A 22,146-nucleotide genomic window follows, 5' to 3' on the forward strand; every position below is an offset into this window, starting at 1 on the left:
ACAATCGCTGGTGTGGAGGCAGCGACTGAAAAATTCAAAGAACAGTTTAGTCGCAGGTGTCGCCGGAAAATCCAGCGCTCTTCATCCCTTCCTAATTTGCTGTCGCTGAAACCTTTGAATGGAGAGGGACCCACCTTTATAACCTATTTATCTCCTTTTTCCTTTACATTTGGTGTCGCTGGAATCAAACGCTGCGACACCTAAAAGAACATGGCCTAATTCACAAAATGAAAATGGACCACTAATCACAAAAATCTACCACTAAGGAAATTTGAACATATACGTATGTTTAGGCCTGGACATTCGGATTCGGATCGGATATATTCGGATTCGGATAATTAGAGTATGAGAGTTTATTATCCGTTCGGATTTTATAAATCATCGGTTCGGTTTCGGTTCGGATAGGTGTCGGATTCACATCGGTTTTTGGGAAAAAAAAAAAACTAAAAGTTGTTCAATTTAAATAACAATTGGTTTAATCTTACTCAAATTTGGTTAAATTTTGCAAAAATATATATAATTTTAACAAATATAACTAAAAAAATTACAGAAATGTAGGTTATTTAGGATATTTTGTTATTTGCTATAAAATTACAACTAAATATAACTAATATTTTTGGATATATAATTTTATTTTCGGTTTTCGGATATTCTTTCGGTTTTCAGTTCGGATTGGGTTCGGTTCGTATAATTCGGATAGGAGAATTCATTATCCTTTTGGGTTTTGTGACTATTCGGTTCGGGTTCGGATCCGGATTTTTTGGATCGGTTTTTGAATTCCGGTTTTGTGTTCAGCCCTACGTATGTCATCCAACCATATCATGATACTTCTTTATCATCAAGTCAGCCAAGCCCTCTTTCACCTGATTTGGCTCTCATCTCGAAATTATCCAACCTTTTTACAAACAAAGCGATCATGGGAAACATCAAGCTTGGAATGAGGATGATGTGGCGAACTGGCTATTGGTGGAATTAAGTTTCCGTTACTTGATATTCAAGATATCATCAAATTAAGGAAAGAAGATTTGAAGATATCCTAAAATAAGGGAATCAGATTAACAACAACATGTGTTGCTACCTATACATAGTCGATCTAAAGCTTTAGGGTTAGGTTGACAATTTTTCTGTGAATCACAAGATCTAAGCGAAAAAGCCTATTAGGGATTTTTGGTGAGTGAACGAATAGGGAGACATAGTTGTTAGGTTGTTCCCGTGTCAGTGAGTTTGGGTAGTTGGTAATTGGTCAGTCACGAGTCGTGTTGACTGCGTGAAAAAATTTCAGTTTATTTGTTTAAAATAGAGAAAATCTATATATAATAGCAATCTAATAAATACCATTTGCACATCTGAACGGTTGCGTCTTTTTATCGCAATTTTTCGTTTAAATCGGTTATTTTTTTACGGTTATGTCTTTATATTGAATTTTCTCTTTGAATTTTAGTTGAATTATTTACAGTTATATTTGTTCAATTACAGTCGTATCTTTTCAGTTTACAGTTATATTTTTATAGTTGCATTTATTCATTTAAAGTTACGTCTTTCCATTATATAATTTCATTGCATTTTTTGTATAGTTAGTAATACTACGAAGTTTTTTTACATCAACCATTAGACTACATATCAAATTGGTTTTATTAACCAAAATAACAACCTCAATAAATGCATTTTGCACTTCTGAACGGTTGTGTCTCTTTATCGTAACTTTTCGTTAAAATATTAACGGTTATTTTTTCGGGTGTGTTTTTTATCGCAACTCTTCATTAAAATATTGACTGTTATTTTTCGGTTGTGTCTTTTTATGCAACTTTCCGTTAAAATATTGGTTGTTACTTTATTCGTTTGTGTCTTTTTATCTCAGCTTTCCCTTAAAATATTGACGGTTATTTTTTCTCGGTTGTGTCTTTTTATCACAACTTTCCGTTAAAATGTTGACGGTTATTTTTTCTCGGTTGTGTCTTTTTATCGCAATTCTTCGTTAAAATATTGACGGTTATTTTTCGGTTGTGTCTTTTTCTCGCAACTTTTCGTTAAAATATTAACGGTTACTTTTTTCGTTGACGGTTATTTTTTTGGTTGTGTTTTTTTCTCACAAATTTCCGTTAAAATATTGACGGTTATTTTTTTCTCGGTTGTGTCTTTTTATCGCAATTTTTTGCTAAAATATTGACGGTTATTTTTTCTCGGTTGTATCTTTTTATCGCAACTCTTCGTTAAAATATTGACGGTTACTTTTTTCGTTGACAGTTATTTTTTCGGTTGTGTCTTTTTATCGTAACTTTCCGTTAAAATATTGATGGTCATTTTTTTGTTTGTGTCTTTCTATCGCAACTTTCCGTTAAAATTTTGACAGTTATTTTTTCTCGGTTGTGTCTTTTTATCGCAAGTCTTCGTTAAAATATTGACGGTTCTTTTTTTCGTTGACGATTATTTTTTTGGTTGTGTCTTTTTATTTTTCGGTTGTGTCTTTTTATCGTAACTTTCCGTTAAAATATTGAAACTATTATTCTCTTTTGTGTCTTTTTATCGCAACTTTTCGTTAAAATATTAACGGTTATTTTTTCTCGGTTGTATCTTTTTGTCCTAACTCTTTGTTAAAATATTTACGGTTACAATTTTTCATTGATGGTTATTTTTTCGGTTGTGTCCTTTTATCGTAACTTTCAGTTAAAATATTGACGGTTTCTTTTTTTGTTTTTGTCTTTTTACCGTATCTTTCCGTTAAAATATCGACGGTTTCTTTTTCTCGGTTGTGTCTTTCTATCGCAACTTTCCGTTAAAATATTTTGACAGTTATTTTTCTCGGTTGTGTCTTTTTATCGCAACTCTTCGTTAAAATATTGACGGTTATTTTTTTCCGTTTATGTCTTTTTATCGCAAATTTTCGTTTAAATATTGACTGTTATTTTTTTTTCGGTTGTGTCTTTTTATCGCAACTTTTCGTTAAAATATTTACGATTACATTTTTCGTTGACAGTTATTTTTTCTGATGTGTCTTTTTATCATAACTTTTCGTAAAAATGTTGACATTTAGTTTTTTGTTGTTTCTTTTTATCGCAACTTTTCGTTAAAATATTGACGGTTATTTTTTCTCGGTTGTGTATTTTATCGCAACTTTCCGTTAAAATATCGACGGTTGTTTTTTCTCGGTTATGTCTTTTTATCGCAACACTTCGTTAAAATATTGACGGTTACTTTTTGTGTTGACGGTTATTTTTCTGTTTGTGTTTTTATATCTTTTTGGTTTTGACCTGCTAGAATTTTTTCTCTCTATATTATAACTCTTCGTTAGTTATTTTGTCACTTATAAATAATTTTATATTCACCAAAAATGTTTCAAAAGTGTTTTTTAGTCATAATTTTTTATTTTACATTTTTATTCATAAATTTTTTTTAATATCTTTAGAAAATATTTACGATATAACTTTAAGACGTAGTTAATTTTATATAATAATTCAATTATTTGAGTATATTATAATAATAATTTAATACATAAACGTAATAAAATATATTTGTTGAAAATGAGTTCTCCCGCGATATCGCGGGGTTCATAACCTAGTATATATAGAGAACTACATAATTTATCATAAACCACACATTTTAATAGTATATCAACAAAAAGGAACAATAATAGCTATCTCTAACTCTACCTTGTATTACAAAAAATGAAAATTTTAAGGTTTTTCTAAGCATTTTTAATTAGTAATTAATGATGAAATTTTTTTTACTAAGACATTTATTTTGGTTGGAATTTTTTAGAATTAAATGTTGATGTTTGTTGTTAAAAATTTAATTCATTAAATAAAATAAAATAAAAAACTAAAATGTTTTAAAAGTAAACTAATGCTTTTCTAGTATCAAACTTTGTTAATTTTTAAATTAATTTTATGTGCATTAAGAAAAATCTAAAAATTTAATATATATGAAAATCTAAATTGTTAATTTGGTAATAATAAGGGAAGTTAAAAATATCAAAATTTGGTAACTATGTATTAGAAGAAATTTAGATGTGTGTGATAAGTAATTTAAAGAGAATGAAGGTTTGAAAAATTGTGTTTAATGAATTTGATAGTAGAATTAAATAATTAAAAATTAAAAAAGCTGAGAAGAAAATGTGGAATTGCCACATAAACACTAAAAATTATTTTAATATAGGAAGACTCACAAAAATGCCCCTTTTTCAATACCCCTTTTCAAAAATGCCCCATTTGGATGTCAATTTTTAAAAATACCTCTTTTTATGTATAAAATGACTAAATTACCCTTCTATTAATAAAAGATATCATAAATATATAAAGAAATATAACAAAATTAGATCCACAAAATACAAAATATTTTCCCCCTATACACTCATAAAGTTTTTGTTTTCAGCATTGTGGCCACAGAAAAAGTAGAATCATTTTGTACAATTTCGAGGACAGATTTTGTCATCTAATGCCATAATTCAAAATTATTTGTCTCTTTTCTCTCAATATCTCAATTATTTTAAGTTTTCTCGATCTTTTAAACTCTCACCATCTTTTTTAAAGTTCTTCACTTTCACTTCCCAAATTCCCAAAATATGAAGATCCAAATACTCTGTTTCACCACTCTGTTCTTAGCTATCTTCACCCCTCAAGTCACCACTGCTTACAAATTCAAATTCGATTACTTTGGTAATGGTACTGATCTAATATCATTCCATGGTGACGCTGAGTATGGTCCTGACACTGATGGCATGAGCCGGTCCGGAGCCATCGCATTGACTCGAGACAACATCCCTTTCTCTCATGGTCGAGCTATTTTAACCACTCCAATCACTTTCAAGCCTAATGCTTCAGCTCTTTACCCTTTTAAAACCTCTTTCACTTTCTCCATTACTCCTAAAACAAACCCTAATCAAGGTCATGGCCTTGCCTTCATCGTCGTCCCAAGTAACCGAAACGACGCCGGTTCCGGTTTAGGCTATCTCAGTCTTCTGAACCGAACCAACAACGGTAATCCTAATAACCACCTTTTTGCCGTTGAATTTGATGTCTTTCAAGACAAATCTCTTGGCGACGTGAACGATAACCATGTCGGAATCGATATTAATTCGGTTGATTCGGTGGTTTCTGTGAAATCCGGTTATTGGGTTATGACAAGAAACGGTTGGTTGTTTAAGGAATTGAAGTTGAGTAGTGGAGATAGATACAAGGCTTGGATTGAGTACAACAATAATTATAAAGTCATCTCTGTTACGATTGGTTTGGCGCATTTGAAGAAACCGAACCGGCCATTGATTGAAGCAAAATTCGATCTTTCCAAGGTTATTCACGAGCAAATGTATACCGGTTTTGCCGGTTCGATGGGTCGTGGTGTCGAGCGTCACGAGATTTGGGACTGGACTTTCCAGAACTAAAAAACCGGTTCGGTTTGTTTCTGGTTTACTCTCTGTCGTGACTTCAGCTTGTGATAATTGAAGTGAAATAAATGTACCTTACCGACATTGTGATGAAGTATTATTGTTGTCAGATTAGTAGAAATCAAGGACGTTTAATTCCTGATTTAGTACTCCTTCCGTTTCGTTTTAGTTGTCGTTTAAGGTTTTCTCACACAAATTAAGAAAAACATTGAATTTTCTGTTTTACCTTTTATTAATATATTTTATAAAAAAATTCATTGGCCGAAACATTAAAACAGTAGGGATAAAACTGGAATTTTCACGAAACATTTGCATCGAAAACCTAAAACGACAACTATTATGAAACAAAATTTTAACTCTAAAACGACAAGTAAAACGAAACGGAGGGAGTACTGTATATCCTAATCTTCTGTTTCAATACTTTTAAACACACTTCTCGTTGGCCAAAAAATATAATGATTTAAGTGAACCGTGGACAATAATAGATAGTGTTGGGTGAGATTCGCAAGATTTTTTTTGTAGGTCTGGACGTTCTGATACCCGTTAGGGTTTGGTTCGGTTTCATTCGGTTACGGTTCTAGAGTTGATGATCCATTCAGATATTTTAGAATTTTGTTTCGGTTTCGGTTTTTTCGGTTTTAAAATTTTAGTATACATTCGAATATTTTGTTTCAGATATTTTCGGTTCGGACATAGAACATCACATACTTTCAACTGCGACGATAAGTTTGCTAGAATAGAATTTGATGTTTTTTTGGGTGGAGGATCGTGTTAGGCAATAGTGATCCTCCCATGAGCCAAATGAAACATTTATATTTTTGATTATTCTCAAAATACTTATATTATTCTTTTTACCAAACATCTGCGGATCCAATCACACGATCTTACCTAGAACCTCAATAGTTTTTAGGCGCCTCAAAAAAGCAGTAACTAATAGGTACCCGAATTTGAAATTTTCTGCAACAGTAAACTTTCAATTTTCTAAGACTTTAAAAGTTATTGGCATTTTCTTGCAACTGTCCAAAAATACCAAAACATTTTATTTTATTTCTGCGTTTGGGCTCCCTAAATGTCAGGGCCTACTCTAGCTAAAGCCTAAATGTAAGTTTATTGGGCTTTAATGATAAATATATATAAGTATTTTGTTCTTTCGTTTTTTCCATCGATCTTTCAAGGATTTTTAGTAATAAAATCCCTCAAGTAAAGATAAATAGTAAGAAAATCCCTCAATTATATATTTAGTGAAAAAATCCATCAACTTTGAATATGTTCATGCAAATTCCCCTCTGTCCATAGTGTCGTAAAAATTGGACGGACTACAGTTCAAATTAAAACGTAACATTTTCCAGAATCTCTCCTAATCGACTTCTACACCACACAAGCTTCAGAGAATCTTACTATGATAAATTATGGTTCATCAATTTAGATTTTTTCACTTAGAGAACTTTAGAGCTTAGGTTTGAGGATTTATAATCAGATAGAAGAAGATTTTGTTGTTTTTGTTTACAATTCATGTTGTTTAAGTGTATATATGTCGTTTTTCAGTTTCAATTTAACTGTAATCCGTCCAATTTTTATGATAACGGAGACGAAGGGGAATTTTCATGAACATATTTAAAGTTGAGGGGTTTTTGCACTAAATATATAGTTGAGGGGTTTTTTTTACGATTCATCTTTAGGTGAGGGGTTTTATTACTAAAAACCCATCTTTGAAAGGAAAAACATACTTAGCTACACGAAGTATGCTATAATACATGGACACACATCCGAAGTTGAAAAATGTATCTCTAACTACACAAATTATATGTATCACATGCCCACATATACGAACTATATATTCATGTCGCCAACATCACAAACATTTTTTTCCGATACATTTTTCGCCGGAATTCGGTATTAACCAGTTTGACCGGCGTTGACCAACATAAATATTCAAAAAAAAAAAAAAATTAGCTTTTTAATATTTAGAAAATTATGTTATTGAATCATTTATAATATTATATAATTAAAAAAGTATATACAATATTCAATATAAAAATATTTTATATATATTCAATGCATTGATTTTTATAATTAGTTAGTTTCGATAATTTCAAAACTAAACTAAAAATAAAATAAAAACCAATTAGGTAAAATAATTGTAAATATGAAATTTTCTATACTCTCTAGTCTAAAGTTTTTTGTATAATATGTTGTTAATTTTTGTATATAAAATTATTACGAAAAATTCTTTTAATAATACAAAAAAAAATAACAACATATTAAAAAAAAAACTTTAGACTAGAGAGTATTTAAAATTTTCTATTTATAATTATTTTGCCTAATTGGTTTTTGTTTTATTTTTAGTTTAGTTTGAAATTATTGAAACTAACTAATTATAAAAATCAATGCATTGAATATATATACACAATATTTTTATATTGAATATTGTATATATTTTTGTAATTATACAATATTATAAATGATTCAATAACATAATTTTCTAAATATTAAAAAACTAATTTTTTTTTTTTTAATATTTATGTTGGTCAACGCCGGTCTAACTGGTTAATGCCGGATTCCAGCGAAAAGTGTACCGGAAAAAAATGTTTGTGATGTTGGCGACATGACTACATATAGTTCATATATATAAGCATGCGATACATATAGTTTGTGTAGTTAAAGATACCTTTTTAACCTTCGGATGTGTGACCATGTATCGTAGCATACTTCGTGTAGCTAGGTATTTTTTCCCATCTTTTAATTCGGAAATTAATGGGTTATGATTAAAAACGTGAGTCTATTCATGTGTCCAGTTGGCGCTATCAAATTTGACCCATATACATGTCTGAAAAGTCAAAGTTGATGGCTCATTGGCTTTTGTCACCCCTATATATAACAACAGTATAACACCGCCGCTTCCACTGCGGCACGGCCATACACCAAAAACAAAACATACACAATAAAATACACGTACACAAACTCATAATGCAGATCCAAAAACTCTGTTTTTTTGCTCTGTTCATATCTTTGTTCAGCGCCAAAATGATAAATTGATGAGAGTAAAGAACACAAAAGTGTTTAGGAAGAATTATAATAAACTCTCATAAGAATAAAGTTACAAAATACATTCTCTTATATAGAGATGAGATTAATCTAAGTTTCCTAATTTATGATAAATATAAATGTAAATAATACTTTAAAGATAAATGTAAATATTCCTAAACTAATTTATGATAATCTTCTAGATCCTTCTCGATCTTCATGATTTCCATAATCTTGGGCGATCATCTCGATCGTCGATCTCGGTCGATCTCCGGTTCTCCCAATACCCCCCGGCAAGCTCATACGTGGTTACACGTTTGAGATTGGACAAGTCTTCAGAATAACGGCTTTTATACCCGGCCGTCGGGTCATCATCGACGTTTATACCCGATCGAAGGGTTCAAAGCGGCTACAATACCCAGCTGTTAGGTCATCGACGTTTATACCCGATCGTAGGGTTCAAAGCGGCTACAAAACCCAGCCGTTAGGTCATCGACGTTTATACCCGATCGTAGGGCTCAAAGCGGCTACAAAACCCAGCCGTTAGGTCATCGACGTTTATACCCGATCGTAGGGTTCAAGTAATAAAAATATCACCCGCGATTGCGAGGTTCGGATGTTGCTCGCGATGGCGAGACTAAAAAAAAACAACTCACGAGGGCGAGTAGTTTAATCAAAAGGAGAAGTTAAACTCGCGAGGGCGAGAAAACATCATTGTTCCCGAAACTGATTTTTTTTTTTCTTTGCGGAAGCTAACGTAACGGATCCAAAATCCACAGAAAGGATCTTGGCTCTGATACTATGATAAATTGATGAGAGTAAAGAACACAAAAAGTGTTTAGGAAGAATTATAATAAACTCTCATAAGAATAAATTTACAAAATACATTCTCTTATATAGAGATGAGATTAATCTAAGTTTCCTAATTTATGATAAATATAAATGTAAATAATACTTTAAAGATAAATGTAAATATTCCTAAACTAATTTATGATAATCTTCTAGATCCTTCTCGATCTTCATGATTTCCATAATCTTGGGCGATCATCTCGATCGTCGATCTCGGTCGATCTCCGGTTCTCCCAATACAAAACCATTTCCGCCGTCAAATTCAACTTCAACCATTTCGACGGTACAGATCTAATCTTCCTCGGGTACGCGGAGCTGGGACCAGCAACCGATGGCATGAGCCGGTCCGGAGCTCTCTCCATGACCCGTGACAAAAATCCTTTCTCACATGGTCGAGGTCTCTACACAGATCTAATCCCATTCAAATCTTCCAACAACATTTCTTCTTCTGTTTACTCTTTTAAAACATCTTTCACTTTCTCTATCACTCCTCGCCGGTCAAACCCTAACCCTGGTCATGGTCTCGCCTTCATCGTGGTCCCAACCATACACTACGACCAAGACTCAACCCGTGGCTTCCTTGGTCTAGTTAACCGCACAACCAATGGCAATCCTAATAACCATCTTTTTGCGGTTGAATTCGATGTTTTCCAAGACAAACGTTTTGGTGATATTAATGATAATCATGTTGGTATCAATATTAACTCTGTTACCTCAAAAGTTTCTGAGAAAGCTGGTTATTGGGTTCAGACAAGAACTGGAGGAAACAATCAATGGTTGTTTAAGGAAGTGAAGCTTAGTAGCGGAGATAACTACAAAGCTTGGATCGAGTACAAGAACAGTAAAGTCATTGTTTGGCTCGCACCTGCCCATTTAAAGAAACCGAAGAGGCCATTGATCGAAACACAAGTTGATCTCTCTGAGGTGGTTCTTGAAACAATGTATACTGGTTTTGCTGGTTCGATGGGTCGTGGCATCGAGCGTCACGACATTTGGAGCTGGAGTTTCGAGAACACCGCCAAAAACAACTAGTTCGGTTTAATTTATTTTATTTTGGTTTGATTTATGTTTTGGTTTTGTTCTCTTTGTCACCGGTTTAACAATTTTCCTATTTTCTCTTGAATTTATTCAAAAGTGGTTTAAAAGAGAGTACAAAATGTCAAAATCAAATTAAAATTACTTTTATCGATTGAAACTAAAATTTTCTTCCCGGACCATCACCTTAAGAAATCTTCGTGATCATCACTGATATTGTATTAATGAAGACTCGTTAACCAAAGCACAACCACGTGATGTTGTGTTCATGATACTCATCAGATTGAATCGTTTATTTATGTCATCACGAAAGCAAACGAACTCTAATTTATACCATGATAAAATTGGTGAGAATAAAAAGTTAAAAACACAATAATTTTTATGAAAAATTATATTTAGATTCTAAAAAATATAATAATTGATAAAAAAAAAAATATGTTTATATTCCCTCCGTTCCTTTTTATTTGATGTTTTAGGAGAATGCACACAGATTAAGAAATCATTTAATTTTTGTTTATTTCTAAACTTAAACATCATTTATTATCTAATCAACCAATAGAAAAACAATCTGCATAATATAATTCGTCAAAACCAATAAAAACGAATTAATATTGTATTGAAAACCGAAAATATATATTTAAGAACAAAAACAAAAGCTTAAAACATTATTTATAAAAGAACGGAGAGAGTATAAAGATAAAATTAACCTAAATTTCTTAAACTAAAATAAACAAAAATGTAAATAATATATTAAAAAATATCTCTAAGTTCCTAAACTAAGATATTTGACAAGTCCACTATATATGAGCTATCACCGTTGCTAGATCGTATCACTTTTTACACAAATGTTCATTATCTTTCATATGGTTTCAATAAAAACCAGAAATATTATTTCATTGATATGGTTTCATAATCTCTAAATCATAGAAAAATAAAAAACACGTGGCGTGTCCGGACGCATGTCTCAATCCATTCCATGGAAATGGAAACTCCCCTCTGGTCATTAAATGCTCCCACCAATACATTCTCTTTCCCTTCCCCAAAACCAATAATACAAACAATTTTGTTTTTCTTATTCAAAGATTTTCAAAGTACAATCATTTCTTTAGGTACTCTTTCTTCTAAATCTTCATTATATTTATCAACAAATTTATATTTATTTTTTGGTCATTATAAATTCCTAATGTAGCCTTACAAAAATGTATAATATGATTTGGACCACAACATAATTTAAACATTCCTCTTTGAAGAAAATTGGTCATTCTTTTTTAAAATTACATTTCACTTTGACCCCATGGGTTACTTATATTTACATATTTGGCCCAAAACTAAAATACGAAAAAAGGTTTTAGCTTTACGTTCTTTTGATTTCCTAGGTCGTGGTTTCACCACGTTGCTTGCGTGAAAAGAGAAGCGAAAGATAATCAAAAAGCGAAAAATAATCAACAAAACCCTCACTGTGAAGTAAAAATCGTAGGCCCAAAATAGATTTTCTTCGCCAAGAATTTAATTTTTATGAATCTGATTATTGCTTTTCTACGAACTCTCTGTTTGCGAGATGTGTGGTTGTCAAAAAAGGATCGTTTCTTCGGTGCCTCTTAGTCTACTTCTTCTTATCTTCTTCTTTGCTTTTCTTTTTATTGCTTCTCTATATAGAGAGTTTAGTGGTCAAGAACCTTACCTGCCTCGTGTTTGTCTCTTTATGTAATCAAAGGTTGCATTTTTATTCGAATATATTTTCTGATTTTGGTGTTTTCTGTCAAAGGGTCTTTTAAAAATCTTAACTTTCGTTCTAAATTTCTTTACTTTTTTTTTCGATTAGGGTTTTTGGGATGGGATCATGGAATGAAGTATTGGAGAATCCAGAGGAGTTTATTTGGTAATTTCTGGTAATCAAATGAAGGGTTCTTCAGAATCTAATTCCAGAGGATTAAACAACACATCTGGTGTTTCAGAGTTTTGTACTGATGGTTCTAAGTCTTTGTCTCACATTGATTATGTCAGAAGCTTACTTGGTTCACACAAAGAAGATAACTTGGTTGGACTTGATGATGACTCTATTGTTAGAGCTTTGGAATGTGAGGATGTTAGCTTGCGTCAGTGGTTAGACAATCCAGACCGATCCGTTGATGCCTTTGAGTGTTTTCACGTTTTCAGACAGATTGTTGAGATTGTGAATGCAGCTCACTCTCAAGGCATTGTTGTTCATAATGTTAGGCCTTCTTGTTTCGTTATGTCTTCGTTTAACCATGTTTCGTTTATCGAATCTGCTTCTTGTTCTGATTCCGGGTCTGATGAGGATGCAACAACAAAGTCTCGAGAGATTGGTAGCTCGAGAAAAGATGAGTTTCTATTAGAGGAAGTAACGAAGCAACCTTTCCCTATGAAACAGATATTAGCAATGGAGATGACTTGGTATACAAGTCCTGAAGAAGATAATGGTTCTCCGAGTAATTGTGCTTCTGATGTTTATCGTCTTGGTGTTCTTCTCTTTGAGGTTTGTGCATAAGAAGATTGATTTATGTTCTTAATTGCTATGTTTTCTTGAGAAAACTGATTTGATAAATGTTAGTTTTTGTGCAGCTATTTTGCCCTGTCTCCTCAAGAGAAGAGAAGTCAAGAACTATGTCTAGTTTAAGACATCGTGTTCTTCCACCTCAGATATTGCTCAATTGGCCTAAAGAAGCTTCCTTTTGCTTGTGGTTACTGCATCCTGAGCCTAGCTATCGACCATCGATGAGGTGATTGATTCTCTCTTTGATGTTTTAGTTTCATTGGGAAAAGTTTTGTGCTTTCAAGAGTATTGACTCATTTGTCTTTACTGGTGCAGTGAGTTGCTACAAAGTGAGTTTATTAACGAACCTAGAGAGAATTTGGAAGAACGTGAAGCTGCGATGGAGCTACGAGATAGAATCGAGGAACAAGAGTTATTGCTAGAGTTCTTGTTTCTGATTCAACAGAGAAAACAAGAAGCTGCAGACAAATTGCGGGATACGATATCGCTTGTTTCTTCTGATATTGATCAAGTCGTAAAGCGACAGTTGGTTTTACAGCAAAAAGGGAGTGATGTCCGTTCGTTTTTGGCCTCAAGAAAACGGATTAGACAAGGAGCCGAGACCGCTGCGGCAGAGGAAGAAAATGATGAGGAGGAATCTAAGCTTGATGATACTCTAGAGAGTACACTACTTGAAAGCTCTCGGTTAATGAGAAATTTGAAGAAACTGGAATCAGTCTACTTTGCAACGCGATACAGACAGATCAAGGCTGCTGCTGCTGCTGAAAAACCGTTGGCTAGATATTATTCGGCATTGAGTAGTAACGGTAGAAGTTCAGAAAAAAGTTCAATGAGCAGCCCGGCTCAACCACCAAAAGATCCTATCAATGATTCTAGACAGGGCGGTTGGATCGATCCATTCCTTGAGGGTTTGTGCAAGTATTTATCTTTTAGTAAGCTAAGAGTGAAAGCGGATTTGAAACAAGGAGATTTGTTGAACTCGTCTAATCTTGTTTGCGCAATTGGGTTTGACCGTGATGGGGAGTTTTTCGCCACGGCTGGCGTCAACAAAAAGATCAAGATATTTGAATGTGAGTCGATAATAAAAGATGGCCGGGACATTCATTACCCGGTTGTGGAACTTGCTAGCCGGTCTAAGCTTAGTGGTATATGTTGGAACAGTTATATTAAGAGCCAAGTCGCATCAAGTAACTTTGAAGGCGTGGTTCAGGTAAGTTCACGATTGAGAACAAGAAATAGTAGGAGAAAACTCTCAACCTTATAACTAAGATTAATAATTTCATAGGTTTGGGATGCTGCAAGAAGCCAGTTGGTTACAGAGATGAAGGAGCATGAGAAGCGTGTATGGTCCATAGATTATTCATCAGCAGATCCAACATTATTAGCCAGCGGTAGTGACGATGGTTCGGTTAAGCTCTGGAGTATCAATCAGGCAACATTCTAAACTAAACCAAAACGTATTTAGTTATTTGAGGGATGTATTTTAACGGTTGAGTTTGTTTTACTCTCTTTTCAGGGGGTTAGTATTGGAACCATCAAGACAAAGGCAAACATATGTTGTGTCCAGTTTCCGTCAGAGTCGGGTCGGTCTTTAGCATTTGGTTCAGCAGATCACAAAGTTTACTACTATGATCTAAGGAACCCCAAGCTTCCTCTTTGCACAATGATTGGCCACAACAAGACCGTGAGTTATGTCAGATTTATGGATTCATCAACACTTGTGTCGTCTTCTACGGATAACACGCTGAAGCTATGGGATTTATCAATGTCTATTTCCGGTGTTAACGAAACGCCTCTTCACTCATTCATGGGACACACTAATGTTAAGGTACCTTTGTACTTCGTTTCTTTTTCTTCTTCATTCCAAGCCTGCTTTCTGAGGTTATTAATACATTTCTGTTCTTGCAATGTGTGTAGAACTTTGTTGGATTATCGGTCTCTGACGGGTATATAGCTACAGGCTCGGAGACTAATGAGGTATGTCTACTCTCACTTCAAAAATATACATAAAAAAGGAAGAAACTTTGATCCCAGCTTGACTTTCTTGTACTTCACTGGACAGGTTTTTGTATACCACAAGGCATTTCCAATGCCGGTTTTGTCTTACAAGTTCAAAACTATAGACCCTGTGTCAGATCTCGAAGTAGACGATGCCTCGCAGTTCATATCCTCGGTCTGCTGGCGGGGACAGTCCTCGACCTTAGTCGCTGCAAACTCCACTGGCAACATCAAGATTCTGGAGATGGTATGAACCAATATGGCTCAGAAGCAAAATGGTAATTTTCAAGGGTTTGGATTGGTATAGGAAACAATTTTTGGGAGAGAGAGAGTAGGAAAAGTGAAAACATTGTTGCTACTAAAGAATTGTGTATATAGAAGAATATATAATCTTTGTATTTGTATAGTACTTATTGTAAACCCTAATGAGACCAGTGGGTAACTTAACATACACGTAATATAGTTAATCACTTCAAAAGAATAATACAATCAATCTATGGTGTATATATAGCCTGCAACTGCAAGATTCTCTCCAAGTTTGTTTTCTCCATCCACAAGTAATTGATTCTCTATACACATTGATTCTTTCCTGATTTAGCCTCTGTAACTAACATATCTACAAGCCCCTTGAGCCTCACAGCCCCTGAGCTAGGCCTGATCCTAGCCACGTCTTCAACAACCGAGCACTCTGGTTTCCCACCGCACCAACCGCCGGGAGTAAAACCGTCTTCGTTCATCCGACGAAGCAGTTGCTTATCGATCTTATCCAAAACTGTGTCATTTCTTCTGAATTTCCGACCAAATGCAGATCTGCTCGCAATCATATTTCCCATGTCTCTTAGGGACAACATGCGAGGATGCTGCCTCGGTGGCTTATCCCATGCGATGTAGTGAAGATCATGGTTCACCGCGGTTTTAGAGAACTCGGGCACGTTACATATGACTGTATGGAAGTAACCTTCAGGAGAAGAAACGAAATTGGTGTAGTACATGAGTAAAGTTCTTGGTAAATTGTCCCAACCCCATATGATATACTCCACGAATGAGTGCGACAGAGCCATCCAAGCTGATCCTGCAGAAAGAAAACCAACAAATATTGCTAACAAGAACAGAGTAAATATGTTTTAAAGCAGGATTAGAAGAACAGAACTGACCAGTAAATAACTTGAAAGCAGCTGGTAAACTTCGATTAGGTCTGACCCATAAAACGTTTGATTTGTTTACCATATAGAGTCCGGGATCAATGATTAATGGCATTGCCCGCTTCTTGCTTCACCGTGAGACACCAAGAAACTTTAGATTCAGCTAAGGAGAAACTAAAAGAATTCAGTAACTGAGACAAGAAGAAGCTCACTTTTTCCAGCCTAAGCGACTTGTGTGGTCGATAAAGTTGAGGTTCCGGTCCAAAGTCGAAAACGTATGAATCAGATCTTCAAACATAGAACATTGTTTGTCAGTCCAAACAAGAGGAAGATCAAGAACACAAGGAAAAAATCGAAGCATTTACCGTCTTGAGTCACGAGGGGATAATCGGAAGCACTAAGATTGATAAACCAATCCCAATCCGGGGTTCTTTTAAGTAGAATCGCGCATGCGTGAAGGGTATTCGCCACCATTGTTGGTCCGGTATAAGTGACAAGATTAGCTTTGGCTATCATATAGACATTCCCTATATTTGAATACATAGGATCGTTTTTAATGCGAGAAGCCAACTCTGATCTCTCATCAACGGGTGATTCAAGATCCAAGTGAACAATGTATTGGTTTCTTGGATGGTACAATGCTCTAAGAGTTCTCCAAAGGCTTTCAAGATCTCCTTTAGATCCCGAAACAAGGTAAGCGAAACGTGGGAGCTTGTCGACTTCAAGAGGTTGTTGCGCTACGACTTTCGAATCATTTTTGGCGTAACGGGATAAAGTTCCATTAACCGGTGGTCGAAGTGAAGAGATTAAACCAATGTTGAAGGAAGTTGCAATGAGTACAACGCAGACAAGAGATGTGATCACTAATGAGAATACACATTTCTTCTCCATAAACACATACCTCATTGAAGAGAATTTGTGGTCATGAGACAAAAGCATGACACCAAAATCTGAATCAAAACCTCTTTAGCAATAATCTTCTTCTGCAAATACATCAATTTAGCTGATCATATATCCTCAGCTCAAGCTCGAATTAAGCCACTAGCATCATCACACACTAAGTCCTATTACACAAATCAAGATTTCAGATAAACTTTTTAAGTGCATAAATTTTCAGAAACATAGAATGTTTTTTATCCTCTAAAACCACTCTGACCAGAATTTATTAGTTAATTAGACAATCAGACAACTAAACAGCTAGATTAACCTCAGCTCAAATAACTCCTCACCAAAACCACACAAAAAAAGTTACAAGAAAACGTCTCACAGGATAAGCAAAATCAAATCTAAGAATTGATCAAGGGATAGAGATTGGAACCTGAGTTTTTTTGCAAAAGAGGAAGAAGAAAGAATTTTGCTTTGGTTTGATACATAAAAACACTCTTGTGTGGACTAAAATTGTCAAGAGGAAGGAATTATGAAAATTTTCCAAAAATAAAAACAAAACCTTTCTTCTTCAAAAAGAAGATGGAAGTTTCGTAGAGGTTATATCCAATTCTTGTGAAGCTACTACACGAAATCGGAAATATATAAAAAAAATCATATATTTTGCTCTCTCATCTTTAAATTCCTTTATGAAAGTGATATCAGAAAAAAAGAATTCATATATCTTGCAAGGCGAAAATGATGTTATCAATTAATTAAAAATATCTTCACCAAAAAACAAAAAAGGGTTTTGTTTACATGAATGTAAATTTCTAGCTTGACATATTTATGAAAAGTGAATAAATACAAAAAAGGTTGAGATTTTGGATAACATAATCTGCTTGTACTTTGTAGAGATACTGGCTCTTTAAAATGTTTTTTTGACAGCAAAAAAGAAAAAAAAAGTTAAAAAAAGTATAAATATAACATATTCTGTAGTCATTGGGTTATGCAATTGTAACATACGCATAAGGAAATCTAATAACAACACTTGAACTAACAACACTACCATTCTTTTTTTTTTATTATTACTATTACTTTGCCATAAAACTTTTCTATTTCTTCAGCTAGTATCAAATTCTCTCTATCTCTTTTTTTTTCTTTTCTTTTCATACGTTGCCATAATTAAGAAAACTTCTCTTTTTCTCTAGCTTATTTCAAATTTATTGAAGTTTAATGAATATAATGGTTAACTATGTAATAAATAATAATAAATTAGATATATTGGGTTGAATTTGTAATAATTGTACAGTAATAGAACAAGTCATAGAGTAAGTAAGGTCCGTATGGGCCAGTAGGCCACGTTTATACCTGATGAAACTAATTCAATAAAAGTATTAAATATAATTGGAATTTTTGTTTATAGAAGAAAATTCTTCCAACCAAATTTTGGTCATCTGTTGTTATATTAGAATACGAGAGTGTGAAACAGGTTACAAAGTTCGAAACATCCCTACACCTGCAAGTGAGAAACAAACTCACAGACAATGCAACTAACGCTAACTCCTTTGAACAAGTCAAAGAGCCTATACAAAAGAATGGATACACCACAAAAGATCCAAACAGGGATATAAAACAGAATTACTCAAACAGAGGCTTAAACTCTCTCATCCTCAAAGACCTGATGCAGCCACATTGGATGACCTGAGGCAACATAAGAATGAAACCTCAAATCATTGGTAACACTTTGAGCAATGAGGGCAGCGCCTCTATTTGCAGTAGTAACTTCCTTAACAAATTTCCAGTCCATAATCCCTTTTAACAACTCTAAAGCCTCCGAAGAATGAAAACTGAAGGATGGCCAGGCAATAGGTCTATTCACCGCACCTATGAGCTCATCAGCTTGGAGAGCAAAGATAACTCTTCCCAATTGGTGACTCCTCATGCTTTCTATGGTCCACAGCAAAATCTCAAACTGAGCATCTAATTTGCTACACACATTAACAAAAGACTTACGGCTATGCAACAGAGCCACACCCTTCTCATCTCTCACAACCCATGCTCCACCAGCAGCTCTATTCCTTCTAGACCAAGAAACACCAATGTTACATTTGATCCAATTAGCTTCTGGAGGTCTCCATGTAATACCAGCCACATCACCACTATGATTTTCAGTCATTGGATCCCTTACACTCTCCGTTTCTTCCCCATCTGAAACCTCCTTTTGAGCCTCAAACCATTCATCAACATCAGCCTTTATCTTTTCCATGGTTTCCTTCACAGAGAAATTCTTCCCTTCATAGAGAATCAGATTCCTATTAGTCCATATCCTAATGGCAATTAGTTTTGAACTTTTGATTAATTCAGATTTAACATTAGAATTGACTGTTGTTGACCTTAAAGGACCTTACCAGACCAAAGACTAGGGTCAATAAGTGTAAATAACTAATAATAATATAAAAAGAAGAAATTAATAAATAATTTTCCATGTCAAAGCAAAAAAAGAAACGTTTTTTTTTTTTTTTTTGGGATTTCAAGAAGAAACAAGAAACATAAATTGAAATGTGAACGCAAAAACAAGAAATCTTTAATCTTTTCCTCAGTTTCTTCTTATGGGATCAACAAGAACTAGTCTACCTTCTTTCTTGATATTCGAAAGATCTGGTTTTTACTTCTTCAAACTTCTAAAGTTTCTTCCTTTTTTTTCCGTTAAAAATTGGATCTTTTCTTCAGCTAAAACCCTGAAGATTCTTGGGAAGAATTTGTCGTCTCTATCTCTTCTTGTTTCTTTCTCGGTAATGTTCTGTGACTCTACATTTTCTGTAATCAAGAACTGAATCTGTTGAGTTTGATATAAAGGTCTGATCTTTTGGCTATTTCTTAGAGCAGGACCAAATGAGTGCGTCGATTTTACTCGGGAAGTTAAACGGCGATGAATCATCTACGGTGACCACCGAGGAAGACGAAGAAGCTGTGTTTTCCGGTGAAGAGTGGTCTGGAGAGAATCTTTATTGTTTTTACTTCGTGAAGCAATTCGCTTACGACGACCCTGAGATTAAGGCCAAGATTGATGAGGCTGATAATGAGATTTATCATTGTAACACTAACCGGATTCACATTGCTAACAGATTGAAATCCAAAAGGGTAAGTAAGCTTTTTCGGTTTTGTTGATTTTTTACATTATGAAAAGGTTCTGATTAGAAAGTGTGTGTTTTTGTGTAGGCTGAGAGATTGTCTCTGGTTGCTTCAATGGAGAATTTGATTTCATCACTTTATGAATACAATGCTGTAGGGAAGGATCAAGAAGTGGTTACAAAGAGAATTTACAGCTTGAGTGAAAGATTAAGTGAGATTAAGATGGAGATTGAGTTGTTGGATGTTCAAATGGCTTGTGTACTTGATCAAAGAGACAAAGCCGTCGAAAGGATTAAGTTCTTGAGGATACAACGAGACAAAGGGGTGCGATTTTTACCGCCTCTCCTTTTGTGTCAAGTTTGTTTCTTTCTTCATCAATTGGTTCTTAAAGATTTGTTTCTTTATCGGGTGTGTTTTGCTTTGTAGAATGCTGCATTTTACCGGAGTCGTGTTGTCATGAAGAAAGCTATAGAATTGGCTGCTTCTGGAAATGTTAGAGATCTTGAAGAGCTTGCTGATTTTGAGGTTTGTTTTGTCAGTCTATTGGGTGTGTATGTGTGTGTATCTCTAAGATTTGAGTATTTGTTCTTAGTTTTTCTTTGCGTCTTGTGTTTTTTGATAGGTTGAAAAATTTATGTCTCGTTGGAACAATGACAAGGCTTTTAGGGAAGATTACAAGAAAAGAATCTTGCCTTCACTTAATGAGCGAAAGCTGAGGCGCGATGTGCAGATTAGGGACCTAGAAGGCAATGTAGATACTGAGAATGGAAATGAAACAGTCGAGAAAAAGGCAATAGAATTCAAGAGGTTTAGTACTGAGGAGGAGAGTGATGATGTTATGGATTTTGATATACCGGTGTATGAAAAGCTTGGAAAGGAGGAAGATGAGATTGATGAAGAAACTTTGAAGGAGAAGAAACGGGAAGAGCAGTTAGAGAAAGCTCGACTAGCGATGGAAAGGAAGAGGAAACTACATGAGAAAGCTGCTGCTAAAGCTGTCATAAGAGTTAAGAAGGAAGCTGAGAAGAAACTTAAAGAGCTTGAGAAGAGAGCGAAGAAGAAGAAGAAGGCTGCATTTAACTCTTCTTCTATGAATATAGACAGAACAACTGAGACAGTCACCGAGGCATCAGAACCAGAAAAGGAGAAGCTATTAAATGGGAGATCAGTGTTTCCAAAACAGAGAAGTTTTTGTTATAGACATCACGGAAAAGGAAATGACGCTGTCCTCAAAGCCATCATAAAGCGTAGAAAGGCTTATAGGTTATGGGTTTGGACTGTTTCCTCCTCTGCAATTGTTCTCTCACTCACTCTCCTCGTTGTCTTCTTATACGTTCGATGAGAGGAAGATGAAACAGTAAAAGGTTTCTTTGACTTTTGGAGAGTTAAGTGATGAGCAAGCAGCTTCAAGGTATAAAGTTAGTTTAGAAGCAAATGACATTGGCAAATAATGTCATAGTCGAGATGGAGTAGACTGAACAGTCGTATTTGGTGTCGTATATTTCAGAGTAGCAGAGACATTCACCTCCATGGTGAGATATGTTTGACATTACAGAGCTGATTCGGTCGAACATCATGACCTGGAGAAGCTCTTGCACAAGGATAAGGTTAAGATGTTTGACCAGATCAACTTTGGGACCTCGAACATGTCTACATGGACGCAAACACAGTCACTTAGTAGTTTTTATATGTTTGATCTCTGAGTTGAGTCGTAGGAACCAAAAAGCATCCTCTTAGTCTTGTGTAGTAGCTTCAGAATGTGTGTACATGGAAGAGAGACCTCATGAATTTTTTTACTATTTTTACGTAAACAAAATAAAACTACAATTTTATTACAGAAAATCTTGGACAACAATAATTAACTTGTTCTTGTTGTATACATCTTATTCGATTAAATTAACCTAAGTTTCCCAGAGGTTTGCTAATTGCTACTTGCAAACCTTCTAGACCAGACTGAGGTGTTCGAGTTGTATTAGATGATGACCTTGTTTGAAAAATCGCTAGGCACTAGTCGGGCGCTCGGCATGGGCCTAGCGATTAATCGGAAAATCGGATTAAAATCGGGGATTAATCGGGGATTAGTTTTAGGGTTATTTTAATATTTTTAAAATATATTAATCCAATATTGTAAAAATTTATGATTTTTATTACAAATTTATGATTTTTATTAAAATTTGAACACAAGTTATTGTAAAACATCACAA

General features: G+C 34.4%; 5 protein-coding genes across 8 annotated transcripts; 4 read left to right on the forward strand and 1 right to left on the reverse strand.

Moving 5' to 3' along the window:
* The first annotated feature begins 4,516 nt into the window (after positions 1 to 4,516).
* Positions 4,517 to 5,526, forward strand: LOC9327788 (lectin-like protein At1g53070). The gene has a single exon (XM_002891680.2). It carries the CDS (start codon positions 4,559 to 4,561, stop codon positions 5,375 to 5,377), a length of 819 nt encoding a protein of 272 aa, XP_002891726.1. The 5' UTR covers positions 4,517 to 4,558; the 3' UTR covers positions 5,378 to 5,526.
* A 2,762-nt stretch (positions 5,527 to 8,288) lies between these two features.
* LOC9327789 (lectin-like protein At1g53080) lies at positions 8,289 to 10,442 on the forward strand. Its single transcript, XM_021011535.1, has 2 exons — positions 8,289 to 8,398; positions 9,491 to 10,442. Exons 1-2 carry the CDS (start codon positions 8,348 to 8,350, stop codon positions 10,283 to 10,285), a joined length of 846 nt encoding a protein of 281 aa, XP_020867194.1. The 5' UTR covers positions 8,289 to 8,347; the 3' UTR covers positions 10,286 to 10,442.
* A 1,173-nt stretch (positions 10,443 to 11,615) lies between these two features.
* Positions 11,616 to 15,279, forward strand: LOC9327790 (protein SPA1-RELATED 4). Of its 2 annotated transcripts, XM_021011475.1 has the most exons (8): positions 11,616 to 12,002; positions 12,111 to 12,785; positions 12,872 to 13,029; positions 13,119 to 14,013; positions 14,089 to 14,235; positions 14,320 to 14,631; positions 14,721 to 14,780; positions 14,866 to 15,279. In XM_021011475.1, the coding sequence occupies exons 2-8, from the start codon at positions 12,186 to 12,188 to the stop codon at positions 15,052 to 15,054; spliced, it is 2,361 nt and encodes a 786-aa protein (XP_020867134.1). In that variant the 5' UTR covers positions 11,616 to 12,002; positions 12,111 to 12,185; the 3' UTR covers positions 15,055 to 15,279. The 2 variants fall into 2 exon arrangements, with proteins under 2 accessions (XP_020867134.1, XP_002891728.1); XM_002891682.2 differs by having other exon boundaries at positions 11,651 to 12,785.
* LOC9327791 (beta-glucuronosyltransferase GlcAT14A) lies at positions 15,245 to 17,460 on the reverse strand. 2 transcript variants are annotated; one of them, XM_021011503.1, is made up of 5 exons: positions 17,262 to 17,460; positions 16,309 to 16,926; positions 16,156 to 16,231; positions 15,956 to 16,071; positions 15,245 to 15,873 (listed from the first exon to the last, which is right to left on the reverse strand). In XM_021011503.1, exons 2-5 carry the CDS (start codon positions 16,880 to 16,882, stop codon positions 15,371 to 15,373), a joined length of 1,269 nt encoding a protein of 422 aa, XP_020867162.1. In that variant the 5' UTR covers positions 16,883 to 16,926; positions 17,262 to 17,460; the 3' UTR covers positions 15,245 to 15,370. The 2 variants fall into 2 exon arrangements, with proteins under 2 accessions (XP_020867162.1, XP_020867161.1); XM_021011502.1 differs by having other exon boundaries at positions 16,309 to 17,007.
* A 1,923-nt stretch (positions 17,461 to 19,383) lies between these two features.
* LOC110224716 (proton pump-interactor 4) lies at positions 19,384 to 21,797 on the forward strand. Of its 2 annotated transcripts, none has more exons than XM_021011492.1 (5): positions 19,384 to 19,602; positions 19,697 to 19,951; positions 20,030 to 20,266; positions 20,369 to 20,467; positions 20,565 to 21,797. In XM_021011492.1, exons 1-5 carry the CDS (start codon positions 19,420 to 19,422, stop codon positions 21,282 to 21,284), a joined length of 1,494 nt encoding a protein of 497 aa, XP_020867151.1. In that variant the 5' UTR covers positions 19,384 to 19,419; the 3' UTR covers positions 21,285 to 21,797. The 2 variants fall into 2 exon arrangements, with proteins under 2 accessions (XP_020867151.1, XP_020867152.1); XM_021011493.1 differs by having other exon boundaries at positions 19,514 to 19,602; positions 19,692 to 19,951.
* Positions 21,798 to 22,146: the final 349 nt, after the last annotated feature.

The sequence above is a fragment of the Arabidopsis lyrata genome (assembly GCF_000004255.2).
Source record: "Arabidopsis lyrata subsp. lyrata unplaced genomic scaffold ARALYscaffold_1, whole genome shotgun sequence".
Taxonomy (NCBI): domain Eukaryota; kingdom Viridiplantae; phylum Streptophyta; class Magnoliopsida; order Brassicales; family Brassicaceae; genus Arabidopsis; species Arabidopsis lyrata.

Bases quoted from the DNA above. Each gene is read 5' to 3' on its own strand.
- LOC9327788 (XM_002891680.2), top strand. From the start codon at position 4,559: ATGAAGATCCAAATACTCTGTTTCACCACTCTGTTCTTAGCTATCTTC.
- LOC9327790 (XM_021011475.1), top strand. From the start codon at position 12,186: ATGAAGGGTTCTTCAGAATCTAATTCCAGAGGATTAAACAACACATCT. The intron at 12,786-12,871 runs GTTTGTGCATAA...GTTTTTGTGCAG, and splicing joins TTGGTGTTCTTCTCTTTGAG to CTATTTTGCCCTGTCTCCTC. The intron at 13,030-13,118 runs GTGATTGATTCT...TTACTGGTGCAG, and splicing joins AGCTATCGACCATCGATGAG to TGAGTTGCTACAAAGTGAGT.
- LOC9327791 (XM_021011503.1), bottom strand. From the start codon at position 16,882: ATGCTTTTGTCTCATGACCACAAATTCTCTTCAATGAGGTATGTGTTT. The intron at 16,232-16,308 runs GTAAATGCTTCG...CTATGTTTGAAG, and splicing joins TCCCCTCGTGACTCAAGACG to ATCTGATTCATACGTTTTCG. The intron at 15,874-15,955 runs GTCAGTTCTGTT...TTCTTTCTGCAG, and splicing joins TGCTTTCAAGTTATTTACTG to GATCAGCTTGGATGGCTCTG.
- LOC110224716 (XM_021011492.1), top strand. From the start codon at position 19,420: ATGGGATCAACAAGAACTAGTCTACCTTCTTTCTTGATATTCGAAAGA. The intron at 19,952-20,029 runs GTAAGTAAGCTT...GTTTTTGTGTAG, and splicing joins ACAGATTGAAATCCAAAAGG to GCTGAGAGATTGTCTCTGGT. The intron at 20,468-20,564 runs GTTTGTTTTGTC...GTTTTTTGATAG, and splicing joins AAGAGCTTGCTGATTTTGAG to GTTGAAAAATTTATGTCTCG.
- LOC9327789 (XM_021011535.1), top strand. From the start codon at position 8,348: ATGCAGATCCAAAAACTCTGTTTTTTTGCTCTGTTCATATCTTTGTTC. The intron at 8,399-9,490 runs GCCAAAATGATA...CGGTTCTCCCAA, and splicing joins TGTTCATATCTTTGTTCAGC to TACAAAACCATTTCCGCCGT.